Source organism: Malaya genurostris, chromosome 3 (assembly GCF_030247185.1).
Source record: "Malaya genurostris strain Urasoe2022 chromosome 3, Malgen_1.1, whole genome shotgun sequence".
In the NCBI taxonomy this organism is placed as follows: Eukaryota; Metazoa; Arthropoda; class Insecta; order Diptera; family Culicidae; genus Malaya; species Malaya genurostris.
Genome location: NC_080572.1, coordinates 94,302,721 through 94,325,372, shown reverse-complemented (window position 1 = coordinate 94,325,372; position 22,652 = coordinate 94,302,721). Strand labels below are relative to the sequence as shown.

The following is a 22,652-nucleotide window of genomic DNA, read 5'->3' as shown; positions in this document are numbered from 1 at the left end:
TATTTATTTAATTTTTATTTCAACAACTCGATGAGAACATTTCACGAACAAATAAGAGTTTCTCTAGTTTATTTTCTCTTCTGTTAAGAACCCATTATTTTCACGGTATAATTATTCGAGTAGAATACTTTTTTTTTAATTTCTTATTAGTAATGAAAAGTAAGGCAAAAACAATCGAAAGAGAAAATAAACGAGAATCTGTCATTGGCCCTTTTGAAATGTTTACGTTGAACCTATTTTTTGTTATTTACAAATGTTTATTTACGTAATCTCAAAAAATCTAACTAGCTAATATTTTCTAAGAATAATTCCCTCGAAACATATGTTGTTTATAGTACTTTAACTCTTCGATACTTTCCTGTATGTCTTCTAGAGCACGATGACTTAACTGTTTCGAAGGAACACGACTAAATATGGCTCCATTCCAACGTTTACACAATTCCTTTATCGAACTAACGTCAACAACGCGATAATGTAAAAACTCGTTCAGGCGGGGCATATACCGATTGAGGAACATTCTGTCCATATACACCGAGTTTCCTGCCAGTGGACATGCCTTTTCTGGACAGTGTTTTCGCACTAATTCTAGAACAGTCTGCTCTGCTTCAGCCAAACTAATTTTAGAGTCTCGCACAGCCTGTGTGAGGCCCGTTTTTCCGTGGTTCTGTTTACACCAATCATTCATCGACTGCAATATTGCTTCGGGTTGGTGGATGACAAAGTTTAGTCCGGGCTCTAAACATTCCAAATTTTTGTTTGTTATTGTGCAAGCAATCTCAAGGATTCGGTCATTCTCTACGTCCAATCCGCTCATTTCCATATCTATCCAGACTAGATTGTGCTGTGATGGAACCTTTGGGAGGTTTACTGAAGTATGCATCCTGAGAACTGGAAGATTATGATAGATATGCCTTTTAAATATTTTATTTTATAAAAATAATACATTTCGTGTAGTAATTTATGGAACTTTGTTCTGCAATAATTTAGTTTGATATTAAAAAATCGAACGATTTTTAACGCGCCTGTAGGATCCGTTTAACCGAAACCGCCTAAAGATGGCCCGTTTCATTTCAACGCGAAAGCTATATAGAAAGCCTTATAGTCGAACAATGCGAAATTATTCCATTTCCACGAAATATAGCGACAAATTGCTACACGTTTACCTGAGATAGATTCATAATATGATGAACTACTTACAGTCTCGGTAGTAAATATGCTGGTAAACTTTCAAACAATATCTTAACATTATGGTTATAGTCACTCTACATTTTAGTAATACAACTCTAAGACAAGACCTGACAACTGGCTTCTTATTCTTCCTTCCGAATCATCCTTCACGTCATTTTCGCCCTGTGGAATAAATACCAACGTATCGGCTACAGTGTAGCCATATTTACAGATGTTTTTAATAACTATGCTAGGAAAATAATATTACATTTAAATTTTTAGACTTTAGGTTTTTGATTTGAAATAAACATAAATCATGTTTTGGTGAATGCATTTCTTTATTATATATTAATGCTTAAAACAATTAATTGAGCTTTGATGACAAAACACGAAATATCTTATGTTGAAAAATTAGAGGGTTGTATTCAAGACACGACCGAGCACAATAACATTAAAAATGGAACGTTTCTAAGGTCTTCATAATATATACAAAAATAAAGAGATGATGATACACTAAACTAAAAACTTTTTCAATTGACTAATTACAAACTTGCTCTAGTTTAAGCGCTTAGATTGTTGGCGAATGATAAAATTGACAATTAGATTTTTTCTTGATAATTAATTATATTCAATTTTGATCCCTTTCCACAATTTTTTACATTGTTAAGATTTTGAATAACGTCCTTTAACTAGAATTCAAAGTTACTTGAAAGCTCAATTTTAGATACAAACAACCTAAAGATTTAATCCTGAACAAATTAAACTGTTTTATTTTATGACAATAATCTTCGAGAAACATACAAACTTATTAATTTTATAAACAGTTAATCGATCCAAGAGAAGATTTTATTTATTTTAACGAAAAATGTTGTACCAGTAAGCTCAGTAATAGTGTAATTTTATTAATCCTTCTTCAAAATCGTCGATAATCTTCGGAAAGTGTCGGTAAATAATATGGCAACAATACGAGGAAGAAAAATGTGAAACAGTCCGCATAAAATATTTAGTTACTTACATTGATTTTCGCTTTGGCATATTAGGAATATACGAAATGGATACGCAACAAAATTCAGAAATTTTGTTCATATTGTAACTTGATGTTATTAACACATGAATGAACATTGTCATAGTTACAACGCGTGTTTTGAAGCAAATAATAATTGAACTGAAACTGGCGGTTAACCAAACTCTACGAGGGTTGCTATTCAAACGATACATGTAAAATCGCAAGTAAACTTACCTTTAGTTTATCTTGGATACTATATGATATTGTATCTAATTGTACTGTATATGTGAGCCTGTGGAACTCATTTATACTACCAAACCGAGGAGGCCGCTTTTAGATAAGTTTCAGAATTTAATTTTGAATCTTTTGAAGCGTTTAATACCTGGTGGGACAACAACTTGTTCAGTCACATATAATGAAGAAGAAGTTTCTATGATTATCATAATAACACAACTTTATACTGAATCCATTTTCGCGCCACCGTTTTGTTCGTATGGGAATGGAGATTTAAGTATGCAAACCGATCCGTTGACAAATTAAAACATTTTTAAGCTTACAATATTGAAGCTTTGGAATCATTTAAATGAGGAAATTCCATTAACAAATCATCGAGGAACAAGCGCTGTAAATTAGATCCGAATTAGATCTATTGCCGATAATACTAAATTAGCCTGATAGTTACCAGAGAACCAAAATAAAATACTCAATTCAAATAAATTTTTCAATGGAATGCAATTGAAATATTCAAATGACGTTTTCTCATAAGTTTAAGTTAAATGTTTCCGAATCGATTGGTTGTTGAATTATATAAATCCATCAACAAATAACTGAGGTATGAGCGTTCAAAATTATGGCAGAAAAATGTTACGCGATTAGTTTTGCATGTTTTAATTTGACACCCAGTCTCGGGAAGCGAAGTGTAAGGCATTTTAATGGCAAAATCGACCAACAATTTGCTAAATACATGGGATGTTTCAAAAGAACCGATAACCATGCTGATTCGGTTCTTCAATAGCTAGATGATATATAAGATATTCAAGCGAACACGAAGCGGTGTTGTGCAGACAGCAGGAAGTTTCACCAACACATAATGCAAAAGCGACAATCCAGCAAGTGAACGCATATACAATCCAGTCATCAGCTCACTGGACGAGCTACTTGTTTCATTCGCAGTCAAACATCAACTAGGCAAAGAAATATTGTGCAGCCTATATTTATAGATTTCTCTTCATACTACGCAGAACGATGTGGTGTTTTTTATGCATGACGCAAAGCCTCCTATGCCGAACAATAAGTTGACGTCATTTTGTAAAGCAGGGATTGGTGGATGAAAACATAGGTCGATTCCAACCATTTTTTCAATAGTATGCTATTGAAATACTGAAACGACGTCGTCATACATGTTTAAGTTAAAAGTTTCCGAATCGATTGGTTGTTAAATTATAACAATCCATCAACAAATGACCGAGTTATTAACGTTCAAAATTATGACACAAAAAGGTTACGCGGCTATTTTTGAAACTTTTAATTGACACCCGGCCCCGTATAGTGAAGAGTAAGGCATTTTTAATGCCAAAAAATTGAATCCATTGTTGACGTATTACCGGATCTTTTGCAAACCGGAAAAAATTAGGTTTGGATAGAAATGCTTAATGCGACCACAGTGTGGAACACAACAGTTCATTCTTCTCGTAAAACTAAACGCACTTTCGAGTTTACACTAATTTAACAAATCTTTTTTGGTTACACTTTAATTCACTAAACAGAAAAACGGCTTGATGTCTATTTTAAATACACAGTCTTGCCACTATAAACATTTATTACCAATGAGATTTAAAAAAAGTGAAACATTTTCCGAAAATTCTCATTTTCATTGGTGAGCTAAAATTATACATTTTAATAAATTTGTTTTCTGATTTTCTTTATACTTGGCATCATTGCTCGCGTACCCTGCAAAAGTTTTTTCTTTTCACAATGAGCAGGTGGCAACATCAAAATCAGCCAATCAGAAACTGGTCCATTTTGGAACGAAAGCAGCCCCCCCAGATGTCAGGTCTTGTCTTAGATACAACTTGGCTCGATGATGATGGGTAAAAACCAAACTATCTAAAAGTTCTCACTTGATGAAAATAAGTGTGTGATCATATTTTTCTATCCGTCATCGGCAGCGTTGCCAGGTCATTTTTCAAACAATCTTTCTCTCACTAAAAAATTTGTCTGGATTTGTCTGGGTGTTAGTCACCCCCCTGCTATGGAAGCTGGTTCCTGAAACCGACGCATTTTGTTTTGGTGGCGTTGTTGTCAACAATATTTAAGCTACGTTCACACCATACAATCAAACCACACTGGTGTCAAAAGTTAATTTCTTCAAACCCAATATAAATATAACTCTTGTCTAGTATTCTCTGCAAAACAAGTAATTTGACCTCTTTTTGAAAAAGAAAAAAAAGTGGTTTGTTATAGTTTGATTATATTCCATCGAAATCATTTCCTTCTGTTGGTGCAACCGCATGAAGAAAGATGTGAACACTGCTTAAACACATCATTTGACAGCGACCTAGAACCAAAAGAACCAAAAATTTCGGCTTCAAGCCAATTGTATGCAGATGACAATCGCACCACCGGGGTGGTGTTAGTACATACAAGGAAATTTTGACCGGGCTTCATTTCCAGTGAGCAAAAAATAAGGTCTATCGTATAGAGGTCAAAAGCGTGAAGATCTGACGAAATCCAATGTTGCTCGAATATCAAAAATACAACGAATGTCAATGATCATCGTTCGCTTCCCTTCGCCTTTGTTCGATAATCGTTCTGGTATTCAGACTTGTCCGTATATTCGGGCGCGAACGAAGCCGACGCTGCTTCGTTACTAGCACGAATATCTGTTCCTTGCAGTTGTTATTCGCATTGGACATACCACCGAATGACTTAACCCGAATATAGAACGAATGATGATTGTTCGTGCTGTCTTTGAAACAAGCAAATTAAGATGTTTCCCCCCCAGTCGGTGTTGAACAGTCGTTCGCACCGCACGCGTATAGCTCTTGGCTCCTGGAATTTTTTTTCTGGCTACCTAGAGTTTCATTGATTCAAGGCTTCAGTCTTTTTCAAGGCTACCTGAATCACTAACTAAGTGACTAAGTGATACAAAGAGTGATATTAGAGTGACTAAGTGATACAAAGAGTGATATTAGAGTGACTAAGAAATTAATCAGCCTTTTTTAAGGCTAGCTAGGAGTCTAATCGAAGACTAATTTAGCCTAGTTAATTTAATTTAAAATTTCATATATTTCAAAAATGCCTGCGTCCAACCGGAAAGGCAACAAGCCTAAGGCTAAAAATAATTCAATACGGAATAAATCACAATCCGTTATTCAACATTTTTCTAATAACATTCATGATCTTATAGAATCTGAATGTAAAAATAAAAGACAACGGACGGATTTCCCTTCCGTTGATCCTATGCCGTCTAACAATATTTACGAGATTCTTCCTGAATCCGATTGTAGCGACATAGAAGAAAATTCTTCAAAAATTCCCAAAATGGACGCTTGTCGTTCTGGGAAGAAACATCAATCTATGCCACCAGTGACGGTGATGATTTCCGACTTCAAAGCATTCCGTACTGAGCTTTCTACTTTTCTCCCGGAAGTAAAAGTCTCATTTCAAATCGGACGAAGAGGAGAATGTCGAGTCTTGGTGGATGGATTGGAAGATTACGAAAGTCTTATTCGATATTTGTCCGAAAAACTTCATAAATTTTATTCATATGATATAAAATCAGACAGACCTTTCAAGGCTGTCTTGAAAGGATTATCAAATGATCAAAGTATTGATGAAATTAAAAATGAACTAAAAGAATTGCTTGGTTTTGCCCCTTCCCAAGTAATACTTATGAAAAAAAGAGCGAATGGTACTTCTAAACCACGCTCTGGAATTTCCCATGAACTTTACCTAATACACTTCAATCGAAGTGATGTAAACAATTTGAAAACTTTAGAAAAAGTACGTTTCATTTCCCACATTAAAATTCATTGGGAACATTATAAACGGCATAATCGTATTGCAAACTTAACGCAATGTCGTCGTTGCCAAGGCTTCGGTCATGGAACCAAAAATTGTCATATGGATATACGGTGTTTGAATTGTGGTAAATCGCATTCGAAAGACGCTTGTCCAATGAATGAAACCACTGATAAATTTTCATGTTCAAATTGCAATGGAAATCATAAATCCAATTATTTGAAATGTCCTGTCAGGGAAAAAATTTTAAACGCTCGTTCGCTTAGACAACAAGTCAAATCAACGACCTTAAATTTACAGAACATACCTGAAAATTCTTCTAAGGCACCTGCCAATTCGTCTTCTAACGAAAACAATTTATTGACAGGTAGATCGACCTCGTCATCATCTTCTTCTAATGTCAGTTATGCTGGTATATTAGGTAGAAATCTATCTCCTATTTCTTCTAATGTAAATAATCAAAACACAGGACCGCCTTGCAGTTCTTCTTCTAACGAAAACAATTTATTAATAGGTAGACCGGCCAAATCATCTTCTTCTAATGGCAGTCTACCTACAAATATTCCTTCAATGCCATTCGCTTCTTTAAATGAAGTCGATTTAGGCGATATAACTGAAAATAAAATGATCTACCTACAAGATCAACTTTTTCAAATGATCATCCAAATGAATTCGACTTCATCACTTTTTGAAGCATTTCAAATCGGATGGAAATTTGCAAATAATATTATAATGAATTTAAAATTTAACAGTGATGTTAAATAATTATTTGAATATTTTAAATTGGAATGCTCGATCTTTGAAATCGAGTGAAGATGAATTTTATAATTTTCTCAAAGTTCACAAAATTCATATTGCCATTGTGACAGAAACTTTTCTTAAACCAAATGTAAAATTGAAAAGTAATCCACATTATGTGGTTCATCGATTTGACAGGTTTACTGGAATTGGTGGTGGAGTTGCCATTTTTGTCCAACGGCAAATTAAACATCGAATTTTACCTTCTTTCAATACTAAAGTTATTGAAAGCTTGGGAATCGAAGTTGAAACCATTCATGGAATTTATTTCATCGCTGGAGCATATTTGCCATTCCAATGCACCGGCGAACAATTAAATTTCTTTAAAGGCGATTTGCAAAAACTTACAAGATATCGATCGAAATTTTTCGTAATAGGGGACTTAAATGCTAAGCATGTCCAGTGGAATTGTAGGCAAAATAACAGTAATGGTAAAATACTTCATAATCAACTCTCAGCTGGTTACTTTACAGTTCTTCATCCCAGTAATCCTACTTGTTTCTCTTCCGTGAAAAACCCGTCTACAATTGATCTGGTTCTAACAGATCAAAGTCACATTTGTAGTGAACCGATTACTCATGCTGATTTTGACTCAGATCATCTTCCTGTAACATTCAGACTTTCCAACGAAGCTATAATTAATCCAATTAGTTCTATTTTCAACTATCATAGAGCAAATTGGTTGGATTACAGATCTCACATTGAAAATCATGTGGATCATGAAACTATTTTAGAAAATTCTGCGGATATCGACACAGCAATTGATAATTTGAATCATTATATTATCGAAGCTAGAAATCTTTCAGTTCCCAAAGCTCAAACTAAATTAAATTCTCCTATCATCGATGACAATCTTCAACTGCTCATTCGGTTGAAAAATGTTCGTCGACGACAATATCAACGTTCTCGTGATCCTGCTATGAAAAACATAGTTAAGGATTTACAAAAAGAAATTAAACATAGATTTACTCTTTTGCGAAATGAAAATTTCGCTAAAGAAGTTGAACAAATTAAACCATATTCTAAACCTTTCTGGAAACTTTCTAAGGTTCTTAAGAAACCTCAGAAACCTATTCCTGCTCTCAAGGAAGGAAATCAAATACTTCTTACAAATGGCGAAAAAGCTCAAAAACTTGCTCAGCAGTTCGAGAGTGTCCACAATTTTAATTTGAACGTTGTGAGTCCTATTGAAAATGAAGTCTCACTGAAATATGATCATATTTCAACCCAAGTGTTATCACACGATGACATTATTGAGACGAATTTTGATGAAATTAAATCAATTATTAGAAAACTTAAAAACATGAAGGCTCCTGGTAATGATGGAATTTTTAATATTCTTATTAAAAATCTTCCCGATGTTGCCTTGAGACTCCTGGTTAAAATTTTCAACAAGTGTTTTTCATTAGCTTACTTCCCAAAAAGATGGAAAAACGCTAAAGTAATTCCTATCCTAAAACCTGATAAAAACCCAGCAGAAACATCAAGTTATCGCCCAATTAGCTTACTTTCTTCTATCAGTAAACTTTTTGAAAAAATTATCTTGTTAAGAATAATGACTCATATAAATGAGAATTCAATTTTTTTACCAGAGCAGTTTGGATTTCGTCATGAACATTCAACTACTCATCAACTTGTCAGAGTAACGAACATGATAAAATCAAATAAATCTTCTGGGTTATCCACTGGAGTTGCTCTTCTAGACATAGAAAAAGCATTCGACAGTGTTTGGCACAAAGGTTTAATAGCAAAAATGTCTGATTTCCAGTTTCCTATTTATTTGATCAAAATGATTCAAAATTATTTAACTGATCGTACTCTTCAGGTTAGCTATCAGAATTGTAAATCTGAATTGCTACCCGTACGAGCCGGTGTTCCGCAGGGTTCGAGTGTAGCTCCAATCTTGTATAATATTTTCACTTCTGATCTTCCAAATCTACCCGTTGGTTGTCAGAAATCGCTATTCTGTGACGACACAAGTCTGTTAGCCACAGGTAGAAATCTAAGAGTGATCTGCAGTCGCCTACAAAGAAGTTTAAATATTTTCAGTGATTATCTGTCAAAATGGAAAATTAAACCAAATGCAGCAAAAACGCAATTAATTATCTTTCCTCACAAGCCAAGAGCTTCTTTTCTTAAACCAAACAATAATCACATTCTCAAATTGAATGGCTTGGAATTGACATGGTCTGATCAAGCTAAATACTTAGGTTTAACGTATGACAAAAAACTCACTTTCAAGGATCACATTGAAGGAATCCAGGCAAAGTGTAATAAATATATTAAATGTTTATATCCTCTTATAAACAGAAATTCTAAGCTCTGTCTAAAAAACAAATTGTTAATTTATAAACAAATTTTCAGACCAGCCATGCTTTATGCGGTACCAATTTGGTCAAGCTGTTGTTCCACCAGGAAGAAAACGCTTCAAAGGATTCAGAATAAAATTCTGAAAATGATTCTGAAGCGTCCTCCCTGGTTTAGTACAAATGAGTTACACAGACTCACAAATATAGAACCATTAGATGTAATGTCACATAATATTATAAGCAAATTCCGACAAAAATCGATGCAATCTTCAATTGAATCGATTCGCTCTCTGTATTAGTTAGTAAGTTAGTATATAAGTTCCTTTTCCCCATTACACAATACAAGTAGGTTTAGAATTTTCCCTACACAAAAATCTCAGAATTGCGGAAGCAAATGATGTCTTCATGGTAATAACCAAATCATATATATATATATATATATATATATATATATATATATATATATATATATATATATATATATATATATATATATATATATATATATATATATATATATATATATATATATATATATATATATATATATATATATATATATATATATATATATATATATATATATATAACAGGGCTGAAAAGTCACCACTTGTGGCTGAACACCCAATTTAAATCTTAATAATTTAATTTTAACTCATATTCCAATAAATAGTTATTTGAAAAAAAAAAAGAAGATGTTTCCCCCCGCACTATTACCATAGTCTTATACCATGTTCACATTAGCTCTGATATCACTTGATATACCGAGATGATATGCATATCATGTCGAAGTATTCACATATGATCGAAATGCTATCGTTTGACAATCAAGTTGTCATATAGAATGTTCCCATTAGAAGTAAGATAAATAAGATTGCTTTTCTCTCCTAAAATTCAATCGATAATTGAAGTCTCGCATTTATCGGTCTCCGAATGCCAATATTCGTTGATAAAATCAAAATTATAATGATTCTTTACTGTCACTCTCAAAGTGACGTTCATAAATGAGTGCGTTCAATGCCATTATCCGTGTTGCTAGTTGCGATTTTTGACCCCTTGATATGATATCGTACATGATATCCCGGATATCATGCTAAAATGGCGATACGCGTTGACATCAAATTGTATGGGATATCAAGTGATATCGCACATGATATCATCGGATATCAAGTATATCCCAATATCACTTGATATCAGCGCTAATGTGAACATACTATTATGTGTATGTGATGAACTAGAGTTCCTTAAACCAGAGTGACGACGGCTGTTTGTTTGGAATGACAGCTTTGTTCCAAACGAGCAAACGACCTGTCAAATACAATACAAAGCTAACGAAGCTGTCAACATTTCGGATTAAACATTTTGAGTTATTGCCAGCATTACGGATGAGATGTCGTCACTCTTGTTATAGGTACTCTATGATGAACCATATTCCAGCACTCTCCCATTGCTGCTACCCAACGAAATATGATGAATTTATTAAATGAAGAATGCTTCGCGAAGAATGGAAACCAACGATCTTCGCCGTGACGCTATTCGAACCAAGAATAAAATAAATGAACGAATGTATAAAACAAACATGCACGATGTATACCAGCAGCGCAGAATGTATTAGTATATTCGGGTTCTCTACGATTATTGCTTATTCATTTTCACCTTTCTCTCTTTCTTGCAGTGAATAGCGGCCCTTACACGAGCATTAAAATGTCATTTTAAATGATGACTAAGTAATGATGTATTTCAAATTTGTTAAAAATCTCGTCATTAGTGCACCATTACACGTTTATTAAAATGATATTATTTTTTAGTAATGACATTTTTAATGACTCGTGTAGAGGCCGCTAATAGTTTAACCGACGACACGACCTGCCACTCGTCTATCAAAACTGTATCGTAAATTTAACTACCCCTCAGTAATGAGTATGAGTTATGTCTTTTATAAAGCCAAGTTCAAAATTCAGGTCTAGGGACATTGGGATGCATAACTCACTGCTGACTTGAAACCGTTGTGTGATAACAGCTCAGCGCAAACCAACGAGGAAGACATGGAAATGACCCACAACGAGCTGAGCGAGGCTTGTGCTCTGCGGTAAAATTATTTCTCTGTGGAATTCCACTAGTAATCCTCGAATAGTGGTCAACAAGGTGAAATACTGTTTCCACTGCTGCGCAATCAATCGACACAAAACAATTTTGACACCGGCATATTACACCGAACCCTACTGCCCAGAAAAGCTAGCAGTTGAAGTGTACGGATGAATCGCTGGAAGCAGATCATTGTCCTCGTTCGTTGGTTTCATCCATAGTTTCGATTAAATTCCGAAAATCGAGTTCATTTAAATGCATTTCTGCCTAATTTGGACAAAGTTTAACACTAATAGAACTATTCCACCGCTTTCAAAACATGTTTATTTGTTTTGGGGTTCCTTGGTAACTAGTCCATAGCAACTTAAACAGTGTTGCTCGAGAAGATTATTTTTATCATTTACAAGGGGTCGCTAGATTTGTGGTAACTGGCGGTGAATCGTTAGCGAACAGCTTTATTGCTGATTTTTCTTCGGAGTGCCTGGTCGTGTCGTCGGTTTAACGTTGTTCGAGACTGGCATATTCGAAGGCAGTATAATCACAGCGAGGATGCGCGAATGAATTAGTTACACGAAGAATATTTGCAACATTGACGAAATCTGGGAAAATTAGTAAAATCTGATGAAATTGGTAAAATCTGGCAAAAGATCTGGTTAGCTAGGCCAAAGGTAGAGTGGACGCGAGAAGCTGTGCCGAGCTGGTGACGCTTTGCGTCGCGTGTCGATTTCTCTCTGGCTTCACCAGCCCGGTGGCAAGTATAGGGTGCTCCAGCAAGTGCTATCGTAGCTAACCGGCCTCCTGTCACGACGCCATCTTGATGCGATCAAAATTGGAACATCAAAATCAGCTGATTGCAACGTAAACAAACAATTAGTTAATTTTGGGTCGACTCTCTCACAAAAACTTATCGGTTTAGCTAAAATACAGCAGACAGTGTTTTGGGACATCAAAAGCAGGTAATTTTCACCATTTGGGAGTCGCGATGAGTATCAACGTAATCGATGTACTTTCAAATGGCTGGTGCTCACATACCGGCGTCAGGTGACTGTAGCTAACATCTGGGACATTTGGTGGGCAATCAGAGCGCTCAGAGTATGATAAACAAACATTCGAGCATTTCAAATTGAGTAAAATCTTAATTTCCTTATCGTAGTGATGATATTCTGATCGATAATTTGCGGGAAAGTGCGGTAAAGGGCACTGAATAAACAATTTGTTTGTAATATCCAATTTTTCGTTAGTCTTTCGTTAGTTAGTCTTGATGTTTTGGTTTTTGCAGAATGATACTGGCTAATGTGAACGGGAGTTATCAGGCCGGGTTCATCAACGGCAGATCAACAAACGACCAAATCTTCACTATACGGCAAATCCTCCAAAAATGCCGTGAATACCGGGTCCCGACGCATCATCTGTTCATCGACTTCAAAGCCGCATACGACACGGTAGACCGTGTAGAGCTATGGAAAATTATGGACGAGAACGGCTTCCCTGGGAAGCTGACAAGACTGACTAAGGCTACGATGGATGGTGTACAGTGTTGTGTCAAGATTGCGGGCGGTTTTTCGGAACCGTTCGAATCACGTAGGGGATTAAGACAAGGTGATGGGTTGTCCTGCCTGCTGTTCAACATCGCACTTGAAGGAGTTATGCGAAGAGCGCGGCTCAACATGCGGGGCACGATTTTCACGAAGTCCGGACAATTCGTGTGCTTCGCTGATGACGTGGATATAATCGGTAGAAACAAGGAGACGGTAGCAGATCTGTATACCCGACTAAAGCGCGAAGCGGCACGAGTAGGACTGAGGATAAATGTGTCTAAGACAAAGTACATGCTGGCTGGCGGAACTGAAAGCGATAGGCAACGTCTGGGCAGCAGTATTACGATCGACGGCGACGAGTTCGAGGTGGTTGACGAGTTCATCTATCTTGGCTCACTGGTGACTGCGGACAACGACACCAGCCGGGAGATCAGGAGGCGCATTATATCCGGAAGTCGTGCCTACTATGGACTCCACAAAACATTGAGATCCAGGAAACTTCACCCCCGCACGAAGTGCACCATGTACAAATCACTGATAAGTAGCCCAGGCTGGAAGGGTACGGTGGGCGGGACATATCGTGAGAATGCCGGACAACAGCCCCACCAAGTTGGTGTTCACCTCTAATCCGGCAGGTACAAGACAAAGAGGAGTGCAGCGTGCACGGTGGCTGGACCAAGTGGAGCGAAACCTGGATAGTATCGGGCGCCGACGTGGTTGGAGGCAAGCAGCCATGGATCGAGTTACATGGAGAAGAATTGTTGATCAGATAAAATCTTAAAAGATGTAATATCAGAAATATATATTCATGACGTCATAGTAGAGAGACTGGGCTTCACCCTTATGTCGTTTTCGCTTGATGCCAAACCTATCCCAGTTTCCACCCTAACTTCTGTCAAACCGTTTGATTGAAGTTAGTTTCGAACCTACTTTCAACGTTGTTGAACTGAAAATCGAGTCAGTTTCGAACCTACTTTTTATATCAGGTTTGCTCAAACCCCAGTTGCTAAGTGCGAACCCAACACAGTTTCGTGTAAAGTGTTTGTTTGATAAAACTATCCTGGGTCAGTTTCAGTTTTCTCAAGCGAAAACGACATTAGAGTGTCTGTCTCAGCGAGAAAAATCTGTCATTTGCCAGATAAATTTGGCAATCTGGCAACTCTGGTCATCGACGAGCGGGTTGTTAGAAAGTAGCCTAAAAGCAATAAGTTGTTTTCGAAATCTTAATTTTACGGGAAAGTAATCCCCGGTATGGACGATAATGACGAATTGGAATATGTAGAGGAGGATTACTATGCATTTCTGAATGTTCCACGTAATGTAAGCGATGTATTTATTGAATTCAGCGCAATAAAACAATTGTCTAAAGTCGTTTCGTAACACAGCCTTTCGATTACATCAATGTAATTTCTGGTGTTTTAGGCCTCTTCTGAGGAAATATGTACTGCCTATAGAAATCTAAGTCGAATTTACCATCCAGACAAACATGTTGACGTACGTAACAAGCAAAAGGCAGAAATGATGTTTAACCGGACCAAAAAAGCGTATGAAGTACTTTCGGATTCACATCAACGTGCTATTTACGACTCATTGGGAAACAAGGGTCTTCAAACGGAAGGATGGGAATTGATTCACCGAACCAGAACACCGGCGGAAATCCGGGAAGAGTACGAACGACTGGCTCGAGAACGAGAAGAGCGCCGGTTGCATCAGAAAACTAATCCTCGAGGGAACATTACAGTTCAAATCAATGCGACTGATATCTTCAGTAAATATGAGGATGATTACGACGATGGAGGATTATTTCCGGTGATCGAGGTATCGGGAATGAGCATGTCACAATCGATCGAGGCTCCACTTTCGAGAACGGACACGGCCACCCTCTCTGGTAATTTGCATTTGCAAAATGGGGTGGGCAGTGGAAATTTTCTACTCTCTGGACGTAGACTTATAAATAAAGGGTGGTTCGAAGTGGATTGTGGAGCGGGAAGTGGTCCGGTATTAGGTGTTAAAGGTTCGAGAAATCTGACAAATCGATTGTTTTTAAACGGAGGCACTACAGTTAATTTTCGACAGAATGCTATCATTCCGGGGATTGCTGGCAGTAAGTATCATGTTGGTTAGAATTTGCGGATAATGTGAAAATTGTCTTTTCAGCATTAGCTATTCAACTGGACAAGCACACGGTTGGATACTTGACTTACAACGCTGGTCTGCAAAGTTCAATGTCTACAACAATCGAGCATAACACCGATAAGTACCATTATAATTTGAGTGCCACTCTTGGCATCCCACATTGTTACCTTACTGCCAGTTATACAAGAAAGTTTGTCGAACAGGAGCTAAAACTAAGAGTTGCCTTAAAGTATTTATCATATTATAGAGAGAGTTTTGAGGTAAACAGCAGTGTTTACATTGCAGGGGAGGAACATTCGGTTTTCTAGCTGAATATGGAGCGGAAAAGAAGGTATCCAAGTACAGTTCAGTGGTGGCAACGGTTAGTGTAGGAGTTCCCACCGGAGTTACCCTGAAAGTTAAGTAAGGAGTGGAAACGAATTTTTTAACACAATTTCATTTTTCACCGTTCGATAACAATCCGCAGAATTGTTCGCTCAACACAGACGTACCTTTTCCCTATTCATCTAAGCGAAGAAGTTATTCCAGCGGCGATATTTTACGCCACGATCACTCCGCTGGTGACGTATTTCGTGCTGAAAAAGGCCATCATTGATCCAATGAATCTTGCCGCCAAACAACGGAACATTGAAAAGGTTAAAGAAACCAATCGAACGCGGTGAGTCTGGATATGCAGTTTTTTATTAACTCTTAAATGCACAAGGTAGATTTTTTAATTGATATAACTATTTTAATCGTGCAAATAAGAAGTTTGCGGCCTTTCTGGTAGGTTCCTTTTGAAAATACTTCGCATTGGAGAGTTAATTTGAATAATTTTTTTTCAAACCTAAATTTTGAAAAAAACTTCTATTAATCCAACAGAATGGCAGAGAAGCGACGCGAAGCGGAATCTGCTATCGCACTGATGGGCGCTATGTATGAACGTATTCGAAACGATGAGCAGAAGCGTAAAGGTCTCATCATCGTGTCGGCATTTTATGGTAAATTCGGTCGGGATGAAAATGTGTCGATCGAACAGCGTGATGAAATTGGATTCATTCAGCACAAGCCGGATGTTATAGATGTCAAAATTCCCGTGCAGTGTTTGGTAAAAGATTCACGTTTGAATCTGTACGGATCGACGAAGGTGAGTTAAATTGGTAGAATTGTTCAACTGTGTCATCTGTCATTTGTGCTGTTTATATTTAGAGCGAGCTTCCCGGATTCTACGATCCTTGTTTCGGAGAGGACAAGTTATTGCGAATTGATTACGAGTACCAGAATCGCACGTTTAGTGTTAGTGTGGCTGATGGTGAAGATGTTAGGATACCGGAAAATGGTAAAATTTGTTTTCACAAACTCGAAAGAAATTCTGTAATCACGCCCTATTTTACAGCTAACAATAGTCATGATTAGGTCAAGATTGCTTCCAAATCATAGTGGATGAACACCTCACGGGCAGGTGAAATTCTGTGTTATTTTACTGCACAGAATGCGTAATTGCATAGGAACAGTAGTGATTCAATTTGATTTAGTCAAACGAAAAATTTGGCTAAAAGACCGATTGTTATGTCTGCAAAGTTTTATAAATAGCTTGAGAAACATCTAGTAGAATAGCATGTTTTATTCCTTTTATTTTGAAACTCCTTGGAATGGTCAAGACCTAAAACATTGGCTTATGTTCTGCAAAGTAAGATTTTAAATGAGTGCAATGCTGTAGGTCGGTTTCCCGCTTTTTGCATGGTATTGTCAGTCGTCAGCTCCATGCACTCACTCCGTCTGTGGCCTGCACCATGAAGTCGATAAGCTTTGTTCCGTTTGAGTGAAATACAAAACAACGCACTTAAATTGGATTACCGATCTCAGCTATTCCAACATCGGTAGCTGATTTTTGCCTTTCTCATATAGAAAGGTTATGCAATCACTGTGAAAACCGACTTTTGAGCCCAGGGCCGGAGGGCCGAGTGTCATATACCATTCGACTCAGTTCGTCGAGTACGTAAAATGTCTGTGTGTGTGTGCGTATGTGTGTATGTAACGTTTCTTTGCACTGACTTTTCTCGAAAATGGCTCAACCGATTTTCACAAACTTAGATTCAGATGAAAGGAACTTTTCTCATAGATGGCGCGACCGATTTAGGTTCATATGAAAGGTCCTGTGGTCCCATACGTAATTCCTGAATTTCATCCGGATCCGGAAATATAGGGTAAAGTTTGTTAAAAATTTTATACCATCACTGAAAAGGGCGAAAACCCGTAAAAAGTTTTCTTAATTGTCCTCAAATCTTTTCCAATTGATATTTTTTATCAGTACACGGTCAAACAAACCGATTTCGTCTATTCTCTTAGGAATCTTCCTATTTCATCTCATTTGTAAGAACGTCGCCTCAAACCCCCGATTTAGCTACTAAATCACTAAAACTGTTTCATATTACTGCTTCATTCACCTTGCTCCACGTTGAGAATTGATTCACATTTCTTGAAGATTAAACTTATATTCATGAAACAGCTAAAAACACTCATGATGTGTTCACTACTCTGCTCCTAATTTCATCTCAATGGATTTTTTTCCATCCTATCGTTGGTTCTTCATTCATCCTGTAAATTAGTAATGGCGACAGCAATCAAAACAAAATATTCCACTATTACACTCTCAGGTTCAAAATGACAGAATTCTTCTTAAAAACGGCCTAATGCCAACTATGAGACAACACACTTTATTTTTTTAGAACCAGTTTTAAATCATTTCAACGTTTGAAAAATGTTCAATCGTTTCCGTTACCTTTCGCTTTAAATTTAAAATCTAATTGCAAAGTTAATTTGGTGAACTTTAAATAAAACCAAACACGGAATTGTTACTATTTAGGCATCAGCCCTTCTTAAAACAAAATGCAGAGCCAGAGATGCCATTTATACAGATTTATCTGTATTATATAGATTTTTGCGTTCGCATACTGATTTAAATCAATGTACAAATTATATACAGATTTCCTAAATTTAATACAGATTTGTACATGTTCATAGAAAGTGAGAAGTAAAAAATTAGTATCTATTAGTATTTGATTGCAGTGATTCTTTGAAAGTTTATTAATAAACGGACAAATCACATGTTAAAGTGGAAATCTTTTATGCAGATAATTGATTATGATTAACACCATTTTAATAGTGAAAACAGATAAAGCAGATATAGCCTTTCTATCCAAAGAGATACATATTTTCTATGAAAATATCTGGCATCTCTGTGCACAGCCGATGAAACACACACACTTCACAGCGTTATGTAGACGTATAGCGGAATGAAACCAATGCTACTAGATTTGCAACAATGGTTGTTTCAATAGTATTTAATACACTCTTTCTGGTAATATTCGAAGCCGAAACATTTTTATTGAAATATTAATATCAATAATATTATTCAACTAATGTCACGGATAACAAAAACATACTTTTTGATGATAATTTGAAGAAGAAAAAAAATTTTTGTTTTGTAACATTATGAGATAACTTGGCAACTTTGCGAAACCAAATGAGATGAAAACAAAGCGCAACCTAGTGAAATAAGTGAAAAACTTTCATCTTCATTTAACTAAACAAGTGGCAAGTGAACATTACTAATTAAGAAGTCATCCAGCATTCAATGGTAGTGTAATTGTGCGAAATAGTGATCATGTTTTGAGACGAATCGATTAGTACATAATCAGAAACTAAATGGAAAAGTGAGTTTATTTTAAATGAAAAAACGGTCACCGAAGAATTTAAAACCATTTCTTTCAATGGGAAAGTGTGACAATAGCTTTTATAATTATTTTAAAACATTTCACAGTTTGGTTCAGGTAGGTTGTAAAATATTATTCATGTTCAAAGTAATGAGGTGACGGGATGAGATGGAAATAGGAGATCAGATGAAATAGGGAGCCGTTACCCTATGATAGTATGATTGATATGAGAAAGGCATCATTACACCACTAGGTGGATTAAAACAGGTTTTTCAGTACAAATAACATTTCATCAGTCAACAAATGTGCTGATATTTCAGTAGCAGTGCGGTAAGATTTCTTTTTCGAATAAAATTATTTAGATGAAAATGAAATTTCTGTCCTTTCACTGTCAGTGTAATCAAATTCATTCAATTGGCTTTTGTGGTCATAATCAAATGAGATCCACTGGATTAATCGTCAATTGAATTAGGTTTTGTACGATGACCACTCGAATGAACTGCCGATGAATCAAATTAATCTTTTGACATCTATCAGTGGTTTGTTAACTATCACTCATTTAAATTAGAATGAACGCAATGAACACATAAACAAATTACTGATAGCTGCCAAAATGGATTCATTTTGTTCATTTTTGTGAGGTTATGTTATGTTCGTGCAAAACCTTATTGGAACAAATTATTTGGATAAATAGCCCTGAAAAAATACTGAGGCTGTTGTCGTAGTCGTAAAAAGACTTAAAATCGAACTTTAGATAGCCAGAAAAATTCCCTCGAAAAGTGTAATATTCAACAATTCAACATCTACTGCTATATTTCCAGAATGAAGGTCAAGGAACAACAAAAGCTGTGAAGCTTTTCGGAATACGTTCACAACTCATTACCTGTATTCTATAAACACTGTAACTCATCAGGTTTTGTTTTATTTACAAAAGTTTGTATTATCCTCTAATCAATCTTATAGTTATAGCTCACATCGTAGTTTGTTATCAGCATCTGCAGTATCAGTATGTTGGAGAAGAAAAATACCACACTTTGTATCCAGACGAACTCGAACGTATTCCAGCCTTTGAACTCCAGCAGATAGGCAGGCAGCAGCCAGCCACCTTGCGAAATAAGCCACATCACTGGCATGAAAAACGCTTTTCGGATGCCAATGTGTCTGAAATTTTTCACGCTCAACGGTAGCAATGATAGAAACCAGACAAAGTACTGAGATGTTACAACCGGATTGTAGGTAACCATTACAAAAGCTATGGTGAACAGGGAGAAGCCTAGCGTTTGCCGATGCTTGCCGTATCGAATGGTTAGTATTATTATCAAGACCAGCTGCGGCAGGAAGGTAAGAATTTTTTCTAACCAAGTGATGGAAAAATTGGAACTGAGATATTGAAGATAGAAATACAGAGAAAAATTGTGACGAGTATCCTTACGAATTAAATGGAAAAGAATCGATTCGTATAAAAATTGATGACCGTACAACAGCAAAAACAAACTTGTTGATACAATTAGTGAAACAATGGTTCCAGAAACTAGAGCCAATTGTTTTGTGTTTGGCATGAAAATAGCTTGCGAGTAATCTTTGATAGTATCCAGCGGTTTGTCGAGAACCGCAAGGTAGAACGCCAAACAAAACCCTATCGGGTATAGACGAAAATGGATGGACAATCCGAAAAAAATACCTGCCACAAAATACTGTGAAGTGTTTTGTTTGTTTTGCAGCAAAAAATAGAGCGCTAATAGCACTAACGAACACGATATGCAATCTCCATTTCCTCGCGTGGCAATCACCATCGTTAGCGGGTTGTACAACCAGAAGTAAGCACTTAGCTCCGCCATCCGAATATACTTTGGTGGTAGCGTTTCATTGCTGTTGTTTAGAATTTCATTCTTTCTTTTGATGAAATATTTGTTTCTATTGTTTAGTGTCTCCAGCTTCAATAGTTTTTTTTCTATCGATATTTTGTTTTCCCTGTAGGAATTCAGCAAAATCCACTTAATCAGCAATCCAATCAATATATCGAACAAAGAGAAGATAAATTTGCCGAAGGTGTGATGAATCAGTAGATTGGGTAACACCAAGTATGCCAGCATTGGTGTATATCGGTACGTATGTCGCTTGAACGGTGAATTTAAATTCAAAACATGACTAGCTCCGTCTGTTATCACACGGTAATCTACATCGGTGTATTGGACATCAGAGAGGCTATCCTGAACTTCTCCGTAGTATACGAGGAAAAATCGGATCGCGATGCTAATTATCAGATGTTTTTTGAAGGATATCATTGTATCACGACAGGACAATGGTTTCTACAACAGAAAAGGGCTAAATTACGATATAATTGTAAAGTACAAATTAAAAAAAATAATACTTACGTTACCACATACAGTTTATTTTTTCATTTCATGTTAGTGCTATTAAACGCTACACTACGCAGTTTTGTTAGTAACTACAACTAATCTTTAGACACTACTATTTCAGCTAACGCATTCACGTTTTTATCGAGTTCATAGTCTTGTTTTCATATCACTAGCAGCCTTCTGTAAACACTGTTTGAAAAGCTGAAATTCTTGCTCGCATACTTTGTGCGACACATTAAGGTCGGTCGTTACACAGGCAGCATAAGCGGCAGCCGCCACCGAACACTTGCCCAATAGGATGGGATAACTTCGAAGTCTTTGGTTAGCCTTTCTCACAGATTCCATAGTTTTGTAACTAGTTGCTCAGTCGGGACTTATTTTGGACCGATGCGAAATGAATAATACACTTTTTTCTCCACTGGATCGTCAGCGATGAAAGCGTCGTATAGAGGCTTGGAGAAGAAAACCAACAAAGCCGATGATGTACAAACAACAGTAAACAAACGAGGGTACCGTTGAATGAAACTGCGTTTGGGTACGATTAGTCGACGGCGCGGATCCTGATTCATGGCTCGAATTCACGATAATTTACTTTGCTGTAATTTTTTTTCCTGGCGCTCACGTTCAGCAGCTGCTTTTTCTAGTCTATAATCTCGGTCCAGTTTTATTCCTGAACAGCAAAGTGATTTCTGATGCCATTTCAAACAACACTGACGCATATCTTCCAGTACATCGTAGCACTTCGTTTCGTCGTAGCTGTTTTCTGTTGAATTGAAAACAGCATTTAGTGTGCAAGTGTAACCAAAACAGTAATGAAACAGAAGCCGGCATTATCGTTAGATTACGTAAGCGTTTCATGAGGTTAAGTTTCTAGTAGGAAAATACATTGAATGTTATGGAACATACCTTTTAGGCACGTTTGTATTTTACATGCATTTAGTTTGCACGGATCCTTAGTAACGTTCCTTGACATTCAGGAACTAGAAAGTAATATTAGATGTTCTACATAAAACTGCGTTTTTTAAGATACGCATTTTCCAGGAAAATCAAACACTTTACCTTACATAATTTTTGCAATAAGTAACCTTTTATGAAATTCTATAGTATTATTGCAATTTCGCAGACAGCGGCAAGTGAAAAAAATATATTGAACACCTCGGAATAAATATCGCAATAAGAATGATTATCACACATTTCTCGGTTATTTTTCAAAAGGGCGTGTAAGCAAGTGACAGTTTCTCTTTATGCCCCGTTTACACTTCTGCTGGCTGCCAGCATGCTGGTGTCAGTATAATGCCCTCTTAGGAAAAACGTTCAACTGTGGTCCAATGATCCAAAGTATTAGACCAACGAAGGACCACCGTAGAACGTTTTTTTCCTAAGAGGGCATTATACTGACACCAGCATGCTGGCAGCCAGCAGAAGTGTAAAAGGGGCATTAATCACTCTCTCTTTCGATTATTGTGATGTGATTAAAAAGATTTTCTTTGATATCAATATTCTGTTTGAAAGTCGAAAGTTTCGGGTATCATTTC

The 22,652-nt window shown here is 36.5% G+C and overlaps 4 protein-coding genes across 4 annotated transcripts; 1 reads left to right on the top strand and 3 right to left on the bottom strand.

Annotated features, from left to right (window-relative positions):
- Positions 1-2: 2 nt before the first annotated feature.
- LOC131436829 (oligoribonuclease) lies at positions 3-1,322 on the bottom strand. Its single transcript, XM_058605759.1, has 2 exons — positions 1,198-1,322; positions 3-888 (listed from the first exon to the last, which is right to left on the bottom strand). Exons 1-2 carry the CDS (start codon positions 1,244-1,246, stop codon positions 299-301), a joined length of 639 nt encoding a protein of 212 aa, XP_058461742.1. The 5' UTR covers positions 1,247-1,322; the 3' UTR covers positions 3-298.
- A 12,761-nt stretch (positions 1,323-14,083) lies between these two features.
- On the top strand, positions 14,084-16,649 carry LOC131437949 (dnaJ homolog subfamily C member 11). The gene is made up of 8 exons (XM_058607642.1): positions 14,084-14,246; positions 14,349-15,030; positions 15,084-15,291; positions 15,348-15,464; positions 15,529-15,720; positions 15,924-16,188; positions 16,251-16,380; positions 16,438-16,649. The coding sequence occupies exons 1-8, from the start codon at positions 14,178-14,180 to the stop codon at positions 16,455-16,457; spliced, it is 1,683 nt and encodes a 560-aa protein (XP_058463625.1). The 5' UTR covers positions 14,084-14,177; the 3' UTR covers positions 16,458-16,649.
- A 3,014-nt stretch (positions 16,650-19,663) lies between these two features.
- LOC131436777 (GPI mannosyltransferase 1) lies at positions 19,664-21,272 on the bottom strand. Its single transcript, XM_058605685.1, has 2 exons — positions 21,133-21,272; positions 19,664-21,066 (listed from the first exon to the last, which is right to left on the bottom strand). The coding sequence occupies exon 2, from the start codon at positions 21,040-21,042 to the stop codon at positions 19,705-19,707; it is 1,338 nt and encodes a 445-aa protein (XP_058461668.1). The 5' UTR covers positions 21,043-21,066; positions 21,133-21,272; the 3' UTR covers positions 19,664-19,704.
- LOC131436779 (uncharacterized) lies at positions 21,129-21,602 on the bottom strand. Its single transcript, XM_058605686.1, has one exon. It carries the CDS (start codon positions 21,460-21,462, stop codon positions 21,265-21,267), a length of 198 nt encoding a protein of 65 aa, XP_058461669.1. The 5' UTR covers positions 21,463-21,602; the 3' UTR covers positions 21,129-21,264.
- Between the last annotated feature and the right edge of the window lie 1,050 nt (positions 21,603-22,652).

What these genes read in the sequence shown, in the direction of transcription:
- LOC131436779 (XM_058605686.1), bottom strand. Translation starts at nt 21,462, where the DNA reads ATGGAATCTGTGAGAAAGGCTAACCAAAGACTTCGAAGTTATCCCATC.
- LOC131436777 (XM_058605685.1), bottom strand. Translation starts at nt 21,042, where the DNA reads ATGATATCCTTCAAAAAACATCTGATAATTAGCATCGCGATCCGATTT.
- LOC131436829 (XM_058605759.1), bottom strand. Translation starts at nt 1,246, where the DNA reads ATGTTAAGATATTGTTTGAAAGTTTACCAGCATATTTACTACCGAGAC. An exon ending in GCATATTTACTACCGAGACT is followed by an intron (nt 889 to 1,197) that starts GTAAGTAGTTCA and finishes ATAATCTTCCAG; the next exon opens with TTCTCAGGATGCATACTTCA.
- LOC131437949 (XM_058607642.1), top strand. Translation starts at nt 14,178, where the DNA reads ATGGACGATAATGACGAATTGGAATATGTAGAGGAGGATTACTATGCA. An exon ending in CATTCCGGGGATTGCTGGCA is followed by an intron (nt 15,031 to 15,083) that starts GTAAGTATCATG and finishes TTGTCTTTTCAG; the next exon opens with CATTAGCTATTCAACTGGAC. An exon ending in AAACTAAGAGTTGCCTTAAA is followed by an intron (nt 15,292 to 15,347) that starts GTATTTATCATA and finishes TTTACATTGCAG; the next exon opens with GGGAGGAACATTCGGTTTTC.